General features: G+C 35.5%; 1 protein-coding gene across 1 annotated transcript in view; it reads left to right on the forward strand.

Moving 5' to 3' along the window:
- PEX5L (peroxisomal biogenesis factor 5 like) overlaps positions 1-20,724 on the forward strand; it is a 205,758-nt gene that overhangs the window by 62,427 nt on the left and 122,607 nt on the right. Inside the window, exon 4 of the mRNA XM_052638244.1 lies at positions 14,023-14,127. Within this exon, the coding sequence (XP_052494204.1) occupies positions 14,023-14,127 (105 nt within the window). The remainder of the gene's footprint in view (positions 1-14,022; positions 14,128-20,724) is intronic.

Below are 20,724 nucleotides of genomic sequence, written 5' to 3' on the forward strand. Positions count from 1 at the left end.
TACTGGTTAATTGGGTTTTGGTTTTATTATAACTGAACAGATTGTAAGTGAGTAAAAGGAAATAGTGTGATATTGTTAATCTGTGGGGGAGCGAAGACTAATGGTGAATTTTCAGGCAAATAAATTTTGATAGATTTAAACCATTTTGAGCTTTCTTCAATTTAGTATTTAGAGGAATAGCTTAAGTGGAGAACCTAAGACCTTTTATATTTTCTGGGAACCTTTTAAAAGCTTAATAATCTCTGGCATATGTTGATGTGATAACAACTAGATTCTTAGAGAAATTAACTTCTATACACATAACATCTATCTAGAAGTAGAATCAATTTCAGTCTATCTAATGAAATATCAGTATCATGTAGTTGCTTTTCTCTTTGAACCTAGTAAACCATAATGCATTATTTAGAAGCTTGAAATGAGTTCAGGCCAAATCTCTTTTAAATGTTAATTTAATCTCTTTTGATAATGTATCTGAGATTTGGGAGAAAGACAATGTACAGGATAGCAGAGAATTCATCTTTAACAGATTGAGAAAAACTTCATAGGCAACTTAAAATTAATATTATCAAATCATTCTTCTGCTTATTTATATATATTTCCAGTATAGGCGATACAGGCAATCTGCCTAAAATAGAGTGTAGAAATGACTCAACACCTCCATGAACTCAGTGGCCCACCAAACTGTTCTAGTCCTTCAGAAATAGGAGCAAGATATGAAGGTGGTGCCTATTTATATTTCATTAGACAAACCAGAGAGCTCGTTAGTAGAAACACATACTTTTAGAACTGCTAGGAATGTTTTGACAGTTTTAAGGCCCTCAATGTTGAATCCTTTCTTAGACTTTGAAAGTTGAAGGTCATCTTTTTTATTGTGATTACATAACTTTGGTTGAATAGGTTTCATAATATGGCCCTACACTTGTCAGCCTTTGAGCACACAGCACAGTCTGTGAATTCATCAGCAATCTAATGGTACCTTGGAATTTTGCAACTGCTACCTTAATGGGCCAGATCTAGACTTGCTTTGTTTTCCTATTGTTAGGGGAAGTTCATTAATTTTTTCATTTCATTACAGTGTAGCCTTATCAAATTATTCTTTTAAAATAATAAATAGCTCTTGAAGATACTGTAGACTCCCAAGTACATGTAGAAAATAATTTACTTAGCTAATGGGATTTCACTGATTTATAAAATTATTAGTACATATTGAATACTTGCCTTTACATGTTATCTATTTGATCATCACAAAAACCCTGCAAAGTCAGTGAGGCAGTTATTAATACTAATCTCACTCTCCAACTGAGAAAACTAAGCTCTCAGCCTTAGGTTACACAAAAATGCAAAATGTTGTTTCTATATCTCAGACCCTGGGTTTCCAACTTCATACCCCATGCTTTGTCAACACAGACCACACCTAACTAACCTCAGTAACCACATATGTGTAAAGCCATGTTGCTACACACTGCTGGGTTAGCAACTTGACAACTTGGCAATTTGGTGGAATTATACCCTAGAAAAATTCGAAACTTGACAACTATTTCTTTCCTGTTCCAGTTTGTCAGTTGAAGGAGAAACTCTAAAGAAAGAAATACGTAATATAGAGAATGGGCTATGAGACTAGGCACAAGGTAAATACTGACTCCAAAACCTCTAGAACATTGACCAGCCAGAATGGCCTACCTGGCTGTCCTCCTAATCCAGGCTTTCACCTTCATGGTTTCAAAGCATGCAGTGGGAGAGAGAATTGAGAGGTTGTTTTTTTAATAAGCACTTAAGTGGACGCTTCAAGAGCAAGTTTCATTTATCTATTGATATAATTATGTGTCCTACATTTGAAATTAATCAAACTGTGATTTAGCTGGAAAGTTTGACCTCTCAGCAAACTGAACTAGTACATCATCTGTATAACAATAGAAGTGTGAGTTACAGAGTAGATGGTTAGAAAGACTATCAGGCACTCCAGGGATCCTGATTCATTTAAAGTCCCCTGTGGACATCAACCCAGGTGACATCTTCATTCTGTACAAGCTGTAAGCTCTACCCCCACAGTAAGCTGCAGAGATATATTAGCAAGAACCTTTAAAAAAACTACCTGTGATACATATTATTTTCCAATTGTTTTATTTTTTCAATTATTCTGTTTATGTACATAACCATTATATATTGATATTTAGCTGATGTATGTATTATCTAATTGAAGTCTCTAAAAGTTATATAAGAAATAAACTTTTAATTGGGAATTAATTTAAAAATTTGGAAGCATTCAGATTTCAACATCAAAAGAAATTTGTTTTTCACAAGAAAATTCTTTTCAAGAAGTTCTAAATGTATAATCTGAGGTCATGTGGCTAGAAGCTCAATTCAAGTTTGGGAATGATCACACAACACCTGTTGGCACTGGCTGACCACTCCACTCCACGCATAGTCTTCATTTGAATTTCTTTTAGGCAATACTTCCTGACAATTACTTAGGTCATAGTCCCAGATGGGATATCACCAAAGTGGCAATTTTGGCCACATGGGTTTAGCATTTCTAGTTTTCCATATCTAAGAAGTCCTTTTAATCAGATTAGAAATCACAGAATAAATTAACTGAGAAGGCTTAAAATAAAATAAACTTGTAATTCAATTGTCTTTTGATATTTTTAAACAGTTTACTCAGATACAAAAGTAAGATTACTTTGTAATCACAGGGAGTTGTTTCATTATTGTAATTGTTTACTAGGGAATCCATAACAAAGTGCCACAGGCTGGGTGGCTTAAACAACAGAAAGTTATTTGCTCACAGTTCTGAAGACTAGAATTCTGAGATTAAGGTGAGAGAAGGATTGGGTTCTTCTGCAGTTTTCTTCTTGGCTTATAGACAACTGTCTTTTCCCAGTGTCTCCATATAACCTTCCTTCTGTGTCCTAGTTTCTTCTTATAAAAATACCGATCATATTGGATTAGGACCTACCGTAACATCAATACTCCATTTTAACTTAATTACCACTTTAATAAAGATCTTGTCTCCAAATACTGTAACATTCAGAGGTTCTAGGGGGTTAGGCCTTCAATGTATGAATTTTGGAGGGACATAATTCAGACCCTAACAGTTATAATCTCAACTTTTTAGAAACTGGTTTCTCATTATCCCTGGTGGCTAGATTCAGCATCCCAGTCTTGCATTGGATCCTTGATTTCTGTGCCTTATTAGTCCTTTTTGATTTGGGTTGTCCCAACCCTGGTCTCTTATCCATACTGTGATTATCCTCTGCCTCTGTTGCTGTTACTGAAATACTTTTACTACTTTCATACCTACAGCCCTTCTTTTGTTCCTTATGGCATCTGAACTCAAGTTCATTCCAGTGTTGTCTATAAATAACCAAAAACTACAAACAACCCAAATGTCCATCAACAGTTGAATAGATAAATTGTGGTATATTCAGATGATGAAACACTATACAGAGGAGGGAATGTAATAACTATTGCTACTTACTCCATGGATGAATCTCACAAACACAGTGTTGTATCTTTTGCTACCTACTTCATAAGGAGACTCAGACCACAGAGTCCATGAACTCAGCAGTCACAGTTCAGTCCAGTTCAGTCACTTAGTCGTGTCCGACTCTTTGCGACCCCATGGCCTGCAGCACGCCAGGCTTCCCTGTCCATCACCAACTCTCAGAGCTTACTCACCATCGAGTCAGTGATGCCATCCAGCCATCTCATCCTCTGTCATCCCCTTCTCCTCCCAACTTCAATCTTTCCCAGCATCAGGGTCTTTTCAAATGAGTCAGTTCTTCCCATCAGTAGCCAAAGTATTGGAGTTTCAGCTTCAGCATCAGTCCTTCCAATGAACATTCAGGATTGATTTCCTTTCGGATTGACTGAATCTCCTTGCCAGTCCAAGGGACTCTCAAGAGTCTTCTCCAACACCACAGTTCAAAAGCATCATTTATTTGGCGCTCAGCTTTCTTTATAGTCCAACTCTCACATCCATACATGACTAATATTTATCGAGTATCTACCATTGCCAGGCATTGTGAAAGTGTTTTCATACATACTGTCATTGAATTCTCACAAATTTATGAAGTAGTGAGGTAGGATTTCTATCCTACTTTTAGAAGGTAAAATGAAGCCTTAGAGAGAATAATTTATAAAAGGCAGAGCTGAGATTTGAAACTTCTGTCTTCTGACTCCAGTCCCAGTATTGGTGCCAACATGCCACATGGCCATCCTTCTTTCCCTTCCCTTGACCATGGAGGCTTAACTGGCTCTATACACTGTCAACCTCATGGGCACTCAGTGACTGGGGATCCCCACTCCAAGGCCTCTTCATACTTTCCCTAGCTCCTCTCCACAGAGTAAGAAAGACTGTTAATCCTTTTAAGGAACCAGAAGGCATTAGGGAGGAGCCAACTCACATATTGCCTATGGCCCCCAGAGGACTATCAAGATAAGCAGAGATGCTACAGTCTGATCCATAATGTTTGAACAGAAATGGGGAAAGCCTCAGCTTGTCTCTTAGAGCTGTTTCAGGTCAGTCAGGTAGATGGAGTACCTTAGCTCAGAACTTTTTGGCTAGTAGCTTGTGAATTTAACCTAGTTTCTGTAATTTAGTTTTCCTAAGTTATCTCAACAAAACTGGGGCATTTGGTGACTGGAGAACAAACTAGTTAAAACATTCGCACCTGCCAGAAAATGAATAAAGCTACAAAGAAGGCTACTGCATAGTCCGATTCCAAGCCCACAGCTCTTATTCATAAAATATAGAATTTACCTGAAATATTCATAAATGGGAATTCAAGTTCACTAGTTACAAGTCCTTCTCTAGAAAGAAAATGGACAAAGTGCAATTCTACCTCATGACATCTACATAAATTTGCTTTCTCAAATTCAAAACTTTGGTAATAATACATCTACCATATGGTAATTGCATCTATTTTTTAAAGGAGGTGGGATTCAATTTCTGTGCACTAAGATAACAACAGTCAACATTTAAAGGCTTCCAATTTGGTAGAGGAATGGAATTCTTTCTTTTGACTTGGGAAAAAAAAAAGTGAAAGTGTTAGTCATTCAGTTCTGTCCACCTCTTTGCAACCTGATGGACTGTAGCCTGCCAGGCTCCTTTGTCCATGCAATTCTCCAGGCAAGGATACTTGAGTGGGTAGTCATTCTCTTCAACAGGGGATCTTCCGAACCCAGGGATTGAACCCACATCTTCTACATTGCAGGCAGATTCTTTACTGTCTGAGCCACAGAAAATAGATTTTACTTACTAGGGGCAAGAAGGTGGGATGTGTGTATGTGCTCAATTGTGTCCAGCTCTTTGTGACCCCATGAACTGTAGCACGCCAGGCTCTTCTGTCCATAGGATTTCCCTGGCAAGAATCCTGGAGTGGGTTGCCATTTCCTCCTCCAGGAGATCTTCCTGACCCAGGGATCAAACCCTCATCTCCTGTGTCTCCTTCACTGCAGGCAGATTCTTTACCATTGAGCCACCAGGAAAGCCCAAGAAGTTGGGGGAGACAGAAATGGCAACCCACTCCAGTATTCTTGCCTGGAGAATCCCATGGACAGAGGAGCCTTGTGGGCTACAGTCCACGGGGTCGCAAAGAGTCGGACAAGACTGAGCGACTTCACTTTCACTTTCACTTTTACTTTCTAATCACTGAAAAGAAAAAGAGTTTCATAGGTAATCAGTTCAAGGGAACTGTTGCATGGTCTTAACCACATATTTACCTCAGGATTCTTATTCATTATATTTACTTTGGAAAACTTCCCAATCAAGAATAAATGGGAAAGACAGAAATGATAAATCAGTGTTTTGTACATGGTTCCTGCCAAGTTTCCTTCCCACTAGTCTTCCACATTCTATTGTCTTGTACAGGACATCACCTTGGCTAATTACAAACACTTAGAAACCAGACCTCAATACCTCTTCCCTAACCCCTTCCAGGAATAGACCTTTTCTCACCTCCCCCTATGCCCTAAAACACCACTGATTCAGCAGTTTAAGCAGTTATCCATGCTGGTGATGTATGATTCTCATAACACCTTACTTTCTCTTAAGTGTTGGACATCCATACATTTGTGCATATCAGATACAAGTCTGGAGTGCTTGTATTTGAAAAGAAAAAAAAATAACAAAATAATCTTTAGGATTTTATGTTTTCAATCATTTTACTTAAAAATACGTGCCCCCCTCCCCCCCAAAAAAGTGCCTGTTTTGCAAACCATCTGAGGTATTTTACAATGAATTAAAAATAACAAAGGTAACCCTCTCTGGTGGCTCAGATGGTAAAGAATCTGCCTGCAATGCAGGAGACCCAGGTACGATCCCTGGGTCAGGAAGGTCCCCTAGAAAAGGGAATGGCAACCCACTCCAGTATTCTTGCCTAGAGAATTCCATGCACAGATGACTGTATCCCTGGCGGGATACAGTCCATGGGGTCACAAAGAGTCAGACCCAAATGAGCAACCAATACATACACATATATAACCCTCTGATTACTGCTGTATTTTTTTGGTTACATATTCACACAATCATCAAAGGCTTCTCAAGCATAAATATATTTATATAAATATAAATATAAAATTATATTTATATATAAATATAAATATAAAATTATATTTATATATAAATATAAATATAATTGGGGATTTATCATACTAGAAAGGAAAACTTACCACTATATTCTACAGTTACTTCTTAATTATTAAATATGTATTACTATGTCATCCTCAGCATAAAGCCAACAATGTCAAAAGAAAACAATTTTTTCTAGACCAGACCACTTTAGGTAGCAAAAGATGCTTGCAGATGCATAATAGAGAAGCTCAATATTAAGGTGAAATAGGTTCCAAATAATTTAGAGCAACATTAATCAGAGTAAACCTAATAATAAAACTTCACGAATTGAGAACTCTTATAGGTGATCGGAGGAACTAGGTGTTGTGACTTTGACCTTTTGTCAAGAAAGCTTGCTAAGCAGAGTAAATAAGCCTGGGGGTAAGGTGGGAGTGAGATGGGGAATGTTTAATCTTCTCCAGAGAACAAACAAATGGTAAATTGTGAGCAAATAGATCTTATTAATTAGAAGGAAGTCTTACCTGTCCTTCAGAGCCAATTTTAAGCCTCTTTACTTGGCAACACTTTATTAATTTTAATGAATTTTTATTTAGATACTTGAAACTATTTAATTTATTTAAATGTCTAATTCAGACTTTTTATGCAATTCAAAATCACCTTCTGTCAAACTTGGCCATATTATGTGATTTCAATATCTTAAATAATTTGAAAAGGTTTTTAACAGTTACTTGTATATACTGAGTAAACCTGAGTCTCTTATCACTATACCAAATAATGCAAGTAGTTCAAAAGAAACAAGCACCACCTTTGCTCACACAAGGTAGTTTCATTGATAAAACAGTCACAGAACCTTTTCTCTCAATGAAGGATTATATAGCAAGGTGCCCGGGAGAAGCTTAATCTGCATGTACAGCTCAGAAATTTTGGGTACAGGGCAATTCTGTTCCTCAAGGCACCCAAGTCCCTTTCCTAAGTGTAATTAGAAACAATGACAAGGAGTGTTTTGGAATCGATTGGTGACTCCGGTCACTGAAGGCTGATTTGTTTTTTTCAATAAAAGAGATTGACTCCCTTCCTCAAAAGTACTCTTGGATGGTCAAGAAGACACTGAGGCGGGAGAGACTAAAGTGCTGAGGCCTAATTTTCTGTGGAGAGACAACATTTTAAGAGTCACCATCAGTTTTACACGCCAGTGTGTTCTCCTTCAGGACTAAATGTTCCAAGTTTTCTGAGTGTGTTTTAAGAACTACGAGATAAGAGCTACTGATTGGGCACCCATTATGATTTTTGAGTGCTTTTAGGGGAGATTCTTTGAATGCTAATAAGAATAGTAAGAGCAAGAGTGGTGGTTAGGGGACCTGTTAGCGCCGGAACAGCTGTGATGGGAGTGCTAAGGGGGTGGTGGGAGCAGTCGCTGCCAAAATGGGCCACGCAGAGGTGGGAGAGAGAGCAGCTCCAGGGACAGCACCCCGGCTGTTGCGAAGACAGTAACCCAGGGCCAGCTGACATAACAGGCACAGTGAACACAGTGCAGAAGGTCCAAGAGACGCCTAACGACCAGAAAAATACTTCCATTTCATCTTTCTTCAAAACCAGAATCCCTCAAATGACTATTATAATAAGGAATTTGTAATATTAATAACAAATCTGGTCTGGATTATGTTTTTCTTGATATAGCTTAGTCATAAAATACAACCTTCTACATTTTTTATGGAAAAAGTGTCCGATTAAAGCAAAAGTTTGAGGACCTATAAAAGTCATGAAGGCCCCCTACAGCAATCAGTCAGGCCAAGGACAATGAGTGTGCATGCAGAGAGCTTAAAACCCAGGGACTTTCATGTGTGGAGGTTTAGAATTAGAGAGATTGCTGTCCATGGCCCTCCCATTACCACATATACATACACCACATACAGCAAAAAGTGCCAAATAACACAAACTGAAGATATAGGAGTTATATGGTAGTGGTTTAGTTGCTAAGTTGTGTCTGACTCTTGCAACCTCATGAACTGTAGTCCACCAGGATCCTCTGTGCATGGGATTGGTAAATTCTTGATTTACCAAGCAAGAATGCTGGAGTGGTTTGCCATTCCCTCTCCAGGGGATCTTCCCAACCCAGGGATCGAACCGGGGTCTCCTGCCTGGCAGGCAGAGTCTTTAGCAACTGAGCCACCAGGGGATCCCCATCGGAGTTATATCATAGAATGTAATTAGAATCAGTCCTCATTCACACCAGAAGACTTCGTTGAAAAGGTGATGGTTTGGAGAGTCATCTGGAAAAAAACAATGCTACAACGAAAACAAAAAAGATAGTAAGAAATATATGGAGAATCAACTAAATGTCCTTCTTTTAAATGCCATGTGACATTATTTTAACTAAAGGCATCAATTTCTTTACTGCAACTTGACTACCCTTAATAAAGAATCAATAATCAAATTATTTCCAGCTATAAACAAATCACTGAACCAGTGGTGAATTCATTATGATTTGTGAATTCCACATGAGTCAGTAATTAAGAAAAGAGAGAATTCTGTCCGTGCTTCCCAATTATTTACATCCAGATCTGTGCTTCCTTCAGGATATTTAGAAACAACAATTGACCAATATGTTCAGATTTAGTTCTATTTGTAAATTTTAAAATTTACAAAACATTTTGTTGACAGGGGAAGAAGGGAATGAGTTAAATGTTACTGTAATAGAATGGTTTGAGCCCTACTCTATGTTGGAAGAAATCCACAGGAACACACAACTAGGAAAGGACATAATGTGGTAGGCAGAGATCGCCACCATTCAAGGAATATTGCTCTGACATTTTCCTGGGTTGAAAGAGAAGTTTGAAGGGAGCATGACACTTTCCATGACATTTACCTTCTTGAGTAAAAAAGGTTATCCTGGCTCTGCACATAAGCAACAAGAATAGCTATCAGAAATTAGCCTTTTTGTGACCAGTTTGTACATGTAAGTCCAGGGTCTGGAGCTTATGAGATATATAATTTTTCAACATATGTAATACTGAATATCATTTCATTTCAAACAGTTGTGCTAAAATGATCCAAATGGCAGGTATTTGTTTATATATATGTTATATATGAGGAAAATATATTCAGTGCATTCATACTTATAGACCTGATTGTAGTTTATCCTTAAAACAATGATAAAAATAATGTTTAAGTTACAAATTCCATAGTAGCAGCAACTGGAAAATTGCTGATGATGTATTGAGTCACTCTGAAATTACTTTATTTCATGTGTCCAAAATAGATCTCAGGATAATTCTAGTAAACATGGCATTTAGTGGCATTGAGTTAGCATTTAAAAAGAATTAAAGAGATGCTAAAACTTATAAATCTCTATTATAAAGATCTACAGAACAGAAAGAAGTGTGTATACGTGAGATGCTTAGGTTGGTTTTCTATGAAAATAGTAGAAACAAACATTTTTTAGAAATGTGCTCATGAGTGAAGTTGTGGGTGGCTAATTCTTACTGACCATTTCCGCCTCACAAAGCCAGATGGATGAGAACAGAATGGTAGGCAAAGAAGCACACAGGCTGGGAGGTGGGTCTGGGTTCCCATCCTGGATTAGCTCTGAGGCCTTGGCTAAATCACACTGCACTGTCTCTGAGCCTCAAAGCCCGCAACTGTCTAGCAAAGACAATAATATCATCTACCCCACAGAGTTCTCATGAGATCAAATCAATAAAAACTTGCAAAACACCCAGCAGCGTGCTTAGCACACAGTAGCTTCTCCAAAGAGGTTAGATCCCTTCCCTGCAACACAGACCTGGAGCCAGCACCTCATCTGAGGATACCTGATATCCAGCCTAAGATTCTGTGACTTCCAGTGTTTTCTAGGGCTTCCCTGGTGGCTCAGAGAATAACAGAATCTGCCTGCAATGCAGGAGACCTGGGTTCCATCTCTGGGTCAGAACTTCCCATGGAGAAGAGAATGGCACCCAACTCCAGTATTCTTGCCTGGATAATTCCATCTACTCTGTTTCTTACATTCTCTATTAAAAACACAGAAGTGGGCCAAAATTGAGTTTTCATAATAAACGTTAGTGTCATTACTGTACTCCCTGTGTTTCATTCATTTATGCCTGGTGTTATAATAGAAATTAAAATATTATTCTCAAGAATTATTATTTCTTAGAAAAGCTACTATTTTATATATCTCATTTGTGAACAAACAAAATGATAAAAGAAACTTTAAAAAATCAAAGAATTTTCTCTAGCAAACCGCACAAAATGAAAGACATTTCCCTTTATGCTGATACTGTTTTCCAAACAGTCAAAAATATCTCAAGAGATTAAATGAGCAAGCAGAAAAAGGTGATTTTGAAGTATTATTTGAAAAGAAATGGGCTGAAATAATTTCTGGAGGGTGTCATGATATGATAATCAACTTGCAAAGTTTCACTGTTCCTTTCTGTTGTGGCTAGAATGATGTAGAAGCATATTGGCTTAATGTAATCTAAATCCATCTATATGCTTGAGTGTATAGTCAGTATATATTTCCTTTTGCTGTGCTCAAGTTGTTTCAAATAATAGATTAATACTGATCTTTTGGTGTAGTAATATTTTAAAAGTTGAACTTGAAATATGAATAACTATGTGTATTTCTTTCTTCCAATGTTTTAAGTCACTGAATTTAAAAAAGAAAAGTAAAACCTGCACAGTTGTATTACTGTCAGTCCTAGAGAGCTGCTGATAAGCCAAGTTGTATAATTTCATGAATTGCCAACTCAGTTACCTGCCAGGTTCTGAATTCTAGAAGCATTATCCCACAAGATAAATGGACAAGTCAGAAATAACACAGCTTTATTTTAAGATAAAATCTTGATTTTAATTTTTAAGGTAGAGGTGGCAATATGACCTGGGGGGATCTTGCTTTGACATGTAAGTTCAGTCACATGACTTGGCAGTGGTTTTAGACACTCTGTCTGGAACTGCGGACATGTCATGGAGCCAACCTTCCCACTCTGTTCTGGGGCTGTATCACACTTCCGAAACAGTGAAGTTCATCGGGTAATAACTCAAAAGCCAAGAGGCTGTAAAGGAAACAAAGTTGCTAGCAGGCACTAACCTGGGTGTCATGACTTTTTTCAGGTAGTAGGTGTAACCTTGAAGAAAAAGTGGCACTGTCTTCAAAAAAGTGACCTGACCCTGGCTTTGGTGGGTTTTTCTGCAAGAAATAAAAAGCACCGCATGTGTTTATTATATATCCTTTCTAGCTGACCACTGCTTTGTTCTAGAGTTCAGCATGAAAGGACTAATTTTTGTTTTGGTTTGGTTTTGTTTTAGTGAAATGGCATGTCCGTTGCTAATTCTAGCTATTATAGTTGCACATGTGAAAAATACCTATACATAGTTTACGGATTGGTAGCATTTCAAATAAATAGTATATTGAAATACTGACCTGAAATTTTTTGAGATGCTTATCAATTGATTTTTTTTCTTAGCCCAAGGAAAGAATCTGAATTATTATTTTTTAAATTATAACTTGTAACATTAGATATGTTTTTAAAATATATTAGGAATTTAATATAAGCATGCCACTGTTTATTGCTATATTATTACACTTCTCAGAGCATGGAAAGAATTCTTCACAAATGATTTTGCTCTTTTGAAAAATTATGCTGCAAAAATATGTTAAACTATATAAACTTTGCAAATGAGTATAGCTTATAAAGACATACTGAGCTTATTCTATATAATGTTTTATCCAAGTAATTTTTACATTTTGAAAACATGTCAAATAGCTTAGCAGTGCCATGAATCATTTTCCAGAATTCAGAACTGTATGTATATTAGGAAGATGACAGTGCTTTACTAAAGGAAAAACCTGAGATCATTATGTACCCCAATTTGTTATGCAGTTAACCACTGTTTCCCTTTATTCTTTCAGAATTCAATTAATCAAAGCATTGTAGCCATATAAACTTTTCAGAACACTTAAAGAAAATTATTGCTGTTATATCTGCTCAATAAAATCTCTAATAGTTGATATTATATTGTAGAAATAACACATTACTTTTCAATAATGCTAGTTCTTAAGTTAACAAACCAAAGAAACAAGCTTTCAGCATGGTAAAGAGATTCACACAGTTTTAAATGTGGTAACTAGACAAAGTTTTTCTTGGTTCTGGTAAATAAAAACTGCCACTGGTTACATTTTAGAAAGGCAATGCTTGAAAAAATGGATGTTCTGCTTCCTAGAGTCAACCTACCTTCTAAATACTTAAAGCCCTGTGCAAACCGAAGATAATAATGTAAGTCTATCCTTTTAGTTGCATAGAGACTATTAATCTTTGGAGTTAATATTGACCCTAGCTCTTAACTTCTTTTCAGACAAGGGACCCTCATATGTCCATTTTTGTTTCCTTGCCTATGGTATCTCTGTATGCTACATCTGTATTTTACATAAATTTGCAACACAGATATTCACATTGTATCTAGTATAAGGTTGTTTTCTCCAGGGAGGCTCTGCCCACAGACCAAAGACAGTGGAAGTTTTTGTTTTTAAAGCGCTTAAAGATGATTTAATTTTTACATAGTATGAGATGTGCTAATTGGGCTGGGAAGGTGATATTTTGTTTTCTGTTGTTTTTTTTTTAATTCTCTATCTACCCTCAAAAACACAATAATCTGGTAAACTAAAACCATAGAAAGCCAACATACCCCTTACAGTCCATAATTATGTTTGTGTGAGACCAAAAAATTGTACATATCAGTATATCAGTGCCCCTATTCTTAATCATCCTTTATTTACATGTGGATTTATGAGACTCTCCAGTTAAAAGACATTTTTAAAATTCTATTAACATTTTTTGACCTCAAGAACACTGAGAGTTGCATTTTTTTTTCCATAGTACCTCCCCAAAATAAACAAGCTGGATGAATTTCTGTGACTTTAGGCTACTGAAGAATTTTTAGAGGTTTTATGACACATTTATTTTTTGTGCCCAATCCAATCAAAAGTGACAGACTCCAGACACCACCCAGCAAAATTTCTCTGTGGGAGTGAGACCCTGATCCTAATCCCTATCCTAGACTCCTTACTGTCATTTAAAACACTTAGAGATTATACAGGAATAAATTTAAATGAACATAACAGGCAATCCATAGTGTTTTAAAATCAATACTAAAAAAATCATCATGTCATGTAAATTGCCTTAAAATATATTATACATATAAAATACTATGTTAAAATTAAATATAATATAATATGTCAGCTGTAAAGGTGAAAAAGTAGCTAACTAAAAAGTTCACAAATAATCTTTTTTCAGATTTCATGTGTTTTCTCCTCAGCCAAAAGCCTCAAGATTCACTTGCAGCAGCCTACCTCTTCATTTATGTTGGATTGCTCTTTAAACATTAGAATATCTTGTGATAAATAATAAGTTAAAGATTTCTCCTGACACAAGTCATTGTTGATTTCACTGTTATAGGGGAAAGGCTCTAGGGCGGCAGATAAGGCTGTTGCCATGGTGATGAAGGAGATACCGAGGGAGGAGTCTGCTGAAGAAAAGCCCCTCCTTACTATGACATCACAGGTGGGCAGACCCTTCGGGTTCCTGTAGGAAGCTGACATATGTTAATATATCAGATATTGTGATTTTTAACTAGAAAAAAAAAACATTAACTCGATCCAATTTTTAAAAAACATAGTTTCAATGAAACAATTGTACAGTATACAATGAAAACCAAAATTAAATGAAAATTCCATCATTTAGTTACATATTCGTGGATATTAATTTTCATTACTCAACTTTAGTTAAGAAAAGAAAATGTATGTGCAAGTAAAACATGTTGCTTCTTTATAAAGGAGTCTTGTTAACAACTTTGGGAAAGTACAATTAAGATAATGGTACATTTGAACAACAACAACCAAAAAAAAATTCCTATGGATAAATACAACTTATATTGCATACATATGTCAGTTTACCAGTAGAATATCTAAATTTTCTTAAATGTTAAATATATTTATGTTGTGACTATGCATACTACATATCTGTCTATACATATTTATGTGGATGACTAATTTACAGGAATGAGCCAGAAGTCCCTGAGTCCCCATGCAGAAAATGGCATTTGTGATCCCTCTTCTATTTGGTGACCTTGGCAACAAAAATATCATCTCTATTAAAAGCACATGAGGGCCATTTTCAGCATTTATTATAACAAGTATAGAAAAAGGTTTGCATTTGTATGCAAAGACATGCCGAGAGTGAATCCTGTATGTCCTCAGGGACTTTTGAAACACCCTGTAAAATCCACATACATATGTATAATATACTCATCACCACTCTGTGGAACTATCAGCTTTAAATTCTTAAATGCAAAATATTTTTACTTGCATTTATCTTATAATTTAGATTAGATTGTTATATTAAATATTTCTTTTTTCCATAATGCAATAGTAAGTGCAGTGATTCAGTTCCAATTATATGAACATGTCTCAATTTAGAAAAAATGTCCATTTAAATTCCTCATGAAAAGCATTTATATCAAAAGCTAAATTATGGCAACTTATTTTTAGAATAGCATCAGACCACATCCCCAGCTGCTGCCAACATGTGTGGTTTTATTTTATTCTAAACACTATGTTGTAACTAATGAAAATTATAACATATTACATCAAAATGGAATAATAAAAGTTATTGAAGATTCCCAGGACTTTGGGATAATCTTATGTTGTGAGTTTTGTTTTTTTTTTAGTTTTTGGTTTTTGTTTTATCCAAAAGAAGAGATACTTCTTGCCAATGACACAAGTAATCAAAATTGGAAAGAAATTTGCTTGATATTTACCAAGGCCTCCATTCTTTTGTTAGTTTACATAGTAAAACATGTACAGTTTTACATTGATTTCCTGCCCTTTGTAGAATCCATGTCCAAAATGTACAGTCCACAGTTCCTCAGGTAAATGCTATGGGAGGTGAGAACTACTAGGTAGAGAACTATTTAGCCAAGAACTAGAATTCTTGGCTAATGGTAGAGCCATATTCACCAGTAGATAAGACCTATCCAAATTTGCAGTTGGCGTAAGTGTGCTGCAACAAATCATTTCAGGACATCAGAATTTAGGCCAAGCTCTAGCGCCCAGTAATCCTTTTCAAATGTCCAAGATTACCTCAAGAACCTAAACTAAATTTAATGTAAAATAAGAATTTGGATTTTTTTTAATCAGAAAAGAAACTGTGATTATTACCATTTTCTCATATTCAGAATATTTGTGTGTACCAAGTTCCTTCTTTAATCCCTGTCTAATGTTGCTTTAACTGTTTTTGAAGTAATAGTTACAATTTTTCTGCATGAAGATGATCTAATGCTTTCTTTGATGCATCATATTCTTGTTGCATACTGGCTCATTTATGAATCAGCAAATGAAGAGCTCTGATTCATAAAATGCAATGCACCTATTGTGTTGATAATTTTGTGAAATTAATCCTATGACAGCTGTGATACAATTATTTCCCAGTCAAATGCGGTTTTATTAGTTGATATACTTTTTCCACCACACACAAGTGGCTTCTTCCCTGCTATGCACCAGTGGCATGCACAGGCCAAAAAGCAGCAGAATGATCTGAACAAGTGAGTACTTCTCATGGCAACCACAGCATCCAATCTGTGTACCATACCACATTCTTACTCGTTATCTTGTGTGAATGTGTGTCTTGACACATGTCTGTCCCGTGTCTCCTGTAGAACTCCTATGACATAGTGCTACATACTGCGGGACACACTGACTCATCGCCATCACTGGTGCTCATTCACAGATTTCAGAAATGTCAGAAGCTAATTGCTGCTGTCTCAATAATGTCTTCAGGACAATCATAATTGATAAAATACAGAATGAGTCTTTGAAACACCGAGTGCCTAACTAGTTTAGTAACTGTTCATTCCACAGATTGGTAAGTGTAGTTTATATTGAAGCATTTTTGTATTATGTGATTCTTAGGATTTCTTTTAGAGAGATGAAGCCAAGCATATTGCAGTCAAGTCATCTATAGTACACTGAACAGAGTGAACAAAACAGAAGAGTTGGTTAGGTGACCTGAACTCAGAAATTGTCTGACCCCTGAGAATTGCTCTTTTTGTTTCATTTTATTAGTAATTCTTTGCAAACAATATGTCAAGCTCTTCATAGAAGCTTAAGTTCACTCTGTCCTAGACTAACACTTTAAATCAAACAGTATGGAAACAAATGTGTATTGATGAGAGGTTTGAAGGGAAAAAATATGTGAACCATCAATTCTTGGAGGAAATAAAGATGTGTGCTATTCAATACAGTAGCCACTAGCCCACACATGGTTGTGGATACCCTGAATTGAGATATGCTGTAAGTATAAAATACACACCAGATTTTGAGGATTTAGTCCAAAGAAAAATAATGTAAACTATCATTTTAAGGCTTCCCTGATGGCTCAGATGGTAAAGAATCCACTTGCAATACAGGAGACCTGGGTTCAATCCCTGGGTTGGGAAGATCCCCTGGAGGAAAGCATGGCAAGCTACTCCGGTATTCTTGCCTGGAGAATCCCCATGGACAGAGGTGCCTGGCAGGCAATAGTCCATGGGGTTGCAAAGAGTCAGAGATGACTGAGCAACTAAGCACATCACCTGAATAATTTTTACATTGATTACATGTTGACATGATAATATTTTGGATATACAGGAGTAAATAAAATGTTATTAAAATTATTTCACCTATTTCTTTTTACTGTTTTTAAATTGGCTACTAGAAAATTTTAAATTACCAGGCTCTCACTATATTTCCATTGAACAGTAGTACTCCAGACTGTAACAGAGTAAATAAATCCAGTTTCAGTCTAGACGGGAAAACTATGTACCAGAAGACTGAGTATATCAGAGAAAAATTTTTATTCTTCTTTATGAGAATGAAGTGGCTTTAGGGAATTCTTTTCTCTCATAAGGAACCTTCGAAATTTTCATTTTAACCACCTGCCCTGGTATTGAATACTTTTGTTAGCAAGGTACAGCCAATTCATTTTCTGCTGTGTCTCAAAACTATGTGTTGCAGACCTCTTTGGGTCAAGGGAATTTTTTTTTTTAATTCAGCCTTTGTTTTCCTATCTGTCCCCACTTCAATATTGATTTAATTTTGTGTCTGATAAAGATAGAGTAATGTCCTTAATTGGAAAAATACAAGATTGCTAAATACAGACTTGTTTGGATTTTCTATCACCTAACTTGAAACAGTTTCTTTAATTATATTCTCTGTCCTGCTTTGATAGTAGTATTACTCAAGTTATAAACAGTAATTGTTCATTTCCCCATGAATAAATTCACATTTTACAAGGCTCTAACTATCCTGGCAGGAAAATATTTGTAGTCAATTGGTTGGCATTTAGAGCAAGTCAAAGAGTTGAAAATTATCACATGACTATCCTTCACAGGCAGATTCCACTGGGACCCATTATAGAACAAGAGACGGGGCAGGGCCATTAGTACTATTAGCTCATAAATTAATTCCATCAGGTGGCAGAGTTACTGTCACAAAGCCTTCAAAGGCTGAATACTTACAGGGTACACATTAATGATTTAGTTGTTTTGTCTTTTCAATGGATTGAGTCAATTTAGTTTTAATATGGAGACTATTTTGATGGGCTTTGCACACATTTCTAATCTTGGATAGGACTAATAAAGCCATACACAATTTAATTACAAAACTATGAACAAAATCTACTTAACAAATGACATATACTTTTAATCAAGGGAGTACAAATAAAAGAATTTTCAAAATATATAAAGATCTATTGAAAACATATTTGTGTTATTATTTATATAAAAACAAAACAATCTTATTGTTTCTATTTTTTAAAAAGGTTAAAAAGACTGGTATATTTTTACAAATTTTTAATCAACATTATAAATATGAGATATTTGTCAACTGTTCTTTATTAGCTTCGATATTTTAACTTAAAATTATTCTTTAAATACTAAAATGTTTTAAAAAAACAGAATATTTTACTTTAAAACAAGAGATTAAGATTATCAATCTGAAGTGTAAAATTATAGAAAAATGAATCCTTTACAGATCTTGTTTTCTCACCAAAAATGTATTTGAATTTGGAGTTAATTCTTAGTGACATAAGCTATCACAAACTTTAGCTCTATATTTTTTAATGAAACACCTAAGCAATATATTATTTAAAGATAAATAAACTTAGACCTAAGTCACAAAATAAGCTATCTTTAATGCACTGGAGCTTAAGTAGCAAGCAGTATTTAAAAACAAAATACTCTCCTTAGATCAGATAATAATTTAATTTTAATTTAATAATTTAATTTTTGACATTTATATTAAGGAAATTCAAGTTGAACTAAGGCAAATGCATTTTTAGACAAAGTTTTAAAACAGGCAATAATTCATTAAAGCTGAGTAATATTGTCTGTATTTTGCTCAACACTGAACACAGTATTGATATAAAATAAGAATCAATTTGGTCCTGAGTGGCTATTATTAGTCACATCAACTGACTGCTTTGACTGAGTCACAAGTAAGTTGAAGGCATTTGACTGAATATGTCATTTACAACCTACAATTACAAAGAAGGTGTAAAAGTTCAATAGGCTTTTGAATTCTAAGTGACAAGAAGCTCCTACAGGCAAGTTCTCACCTATCATCTTACTTCTGTTTCCTTTTGTTTCCATGTCCATTGATCATGTAAGAGTTTTCCCTCAAAATCTCTAAATTTATATCTCTGATTTAAAATCCCTGAGGTAGTGGTGTTATTTCTTGAAGTGTCACTGGCTTCACATTTGCATTGGTCCATGTCCTGCTTCCAAAGATGCAATGAGGCAGGTCCATGCCTTTATTTCAGTTTTTCTCGTTAAGAATTCACTCTGCATTTTAGACTTACTGGTAGAAGCCTCGCATTTGCAAATATTCCTTTATGTACTTCTAAGTTTCCATGCATTTTAGTGATGTGACAGTGGAGAAAAATGGACTCAGATTTGTGGCTTAAAGTTTGCCAGGAATTTAGTAAACATTTCTGAGGACCACTGGCCTCTCTCTGAGTTGATCAAGCCCAGTACAAAATAATTGAGAAAGTCCATGCAATCATTCTTTTGTACAAGTCACCATTCAGTTGGGCTGTATAAAATCAGCCAACATTTATTAAATTTCTAAATGAGACACAAAAATTAATTAGATAAGGTCTCTACCTTTGAAGAGACTATAGTATAGAGGGAGGAAAACAGATAGAGCCAAGGTTATAAAACTAGATAAAGTGTGGGAACATGGAGATGCTGTAAAAATGCACTCACTGCTTTAGCACTGGAAAAGGTTACCAGACAGTGTGTCAATAGACTGGGGTTCTGAAAGAGAAATAAGATTCTATCACCATTAGAAAGGCCTTTGAAGTAATCTAAATATTGAGAAGAGGACAAAGAAGGATAATAAAGGAAAATTTTAAATGTAAATTTGAGACAAAGGTCTTTAGCAACTAATGAAGTGGGTCATTTTAACTCAGTTTGATCTGATTGAACCCAAATTGAATCACTCCAACTCAGTATTTAAAAAAAAAAAACCTGGAACTCTTTTGACTCACCTTTTATTATTTTATAACATTAATATACTCTGTGCCAAAAGGATGAAATGAGGTAAGTTCATAAAGTATTTTCAAACTGAAGGAAGTAATTCTAAGAGAAAGTCAATAACCTATATCCTACCAATGAATACAGACAGAATAAATGGTATACTATTTGGAAGTAAAGCTTAGGGGAACTATTTGGGGGGTTCAGTTCATTTACAATATTCCTTTAGGACCTAAAAGGTTAGCTTATTCTCAACTCACCACAGGAAAGCCATACATTTTTTTTGAAAATCAGGAGAGGGGCATGTGAAAAGTCATTCTTATCTATACAAATAAAAATTAAATAGGGCTAAATATGGATAAAATAATGATTTTTAAATTCATCCAACTGAAGATACAGTTCAGAATAGGGCTTTTTTAGAGAGATTTTTATTTGGTAGCCATTGATTGAGCCCCTTTTATATAAAGACATTCTATTCAAAGTTGTGAAGGATATAAATATGAGAGACATAGCCTCTGACCTCAGAACTTGTAAGAAAAGGTGTTTTTCATGATATCTCCTGTTTCATCTTCCATATCTCAATCAGAACC

This window comes from Budorcas taxicolor, chromosome 1 (genome assembly GCF_023091745.1).
Source record: "Budorcas taxicolor isolate Tak-1 chromosome 1, Takin1.1, whole genome shotgun sequence".
Taxonomy (NCBI): Eukaryota; Metazoa; Chordata; class Mammalia; order Artiodactyla; family Bovidae; genus Budorcas; species Budorcas taxicolor.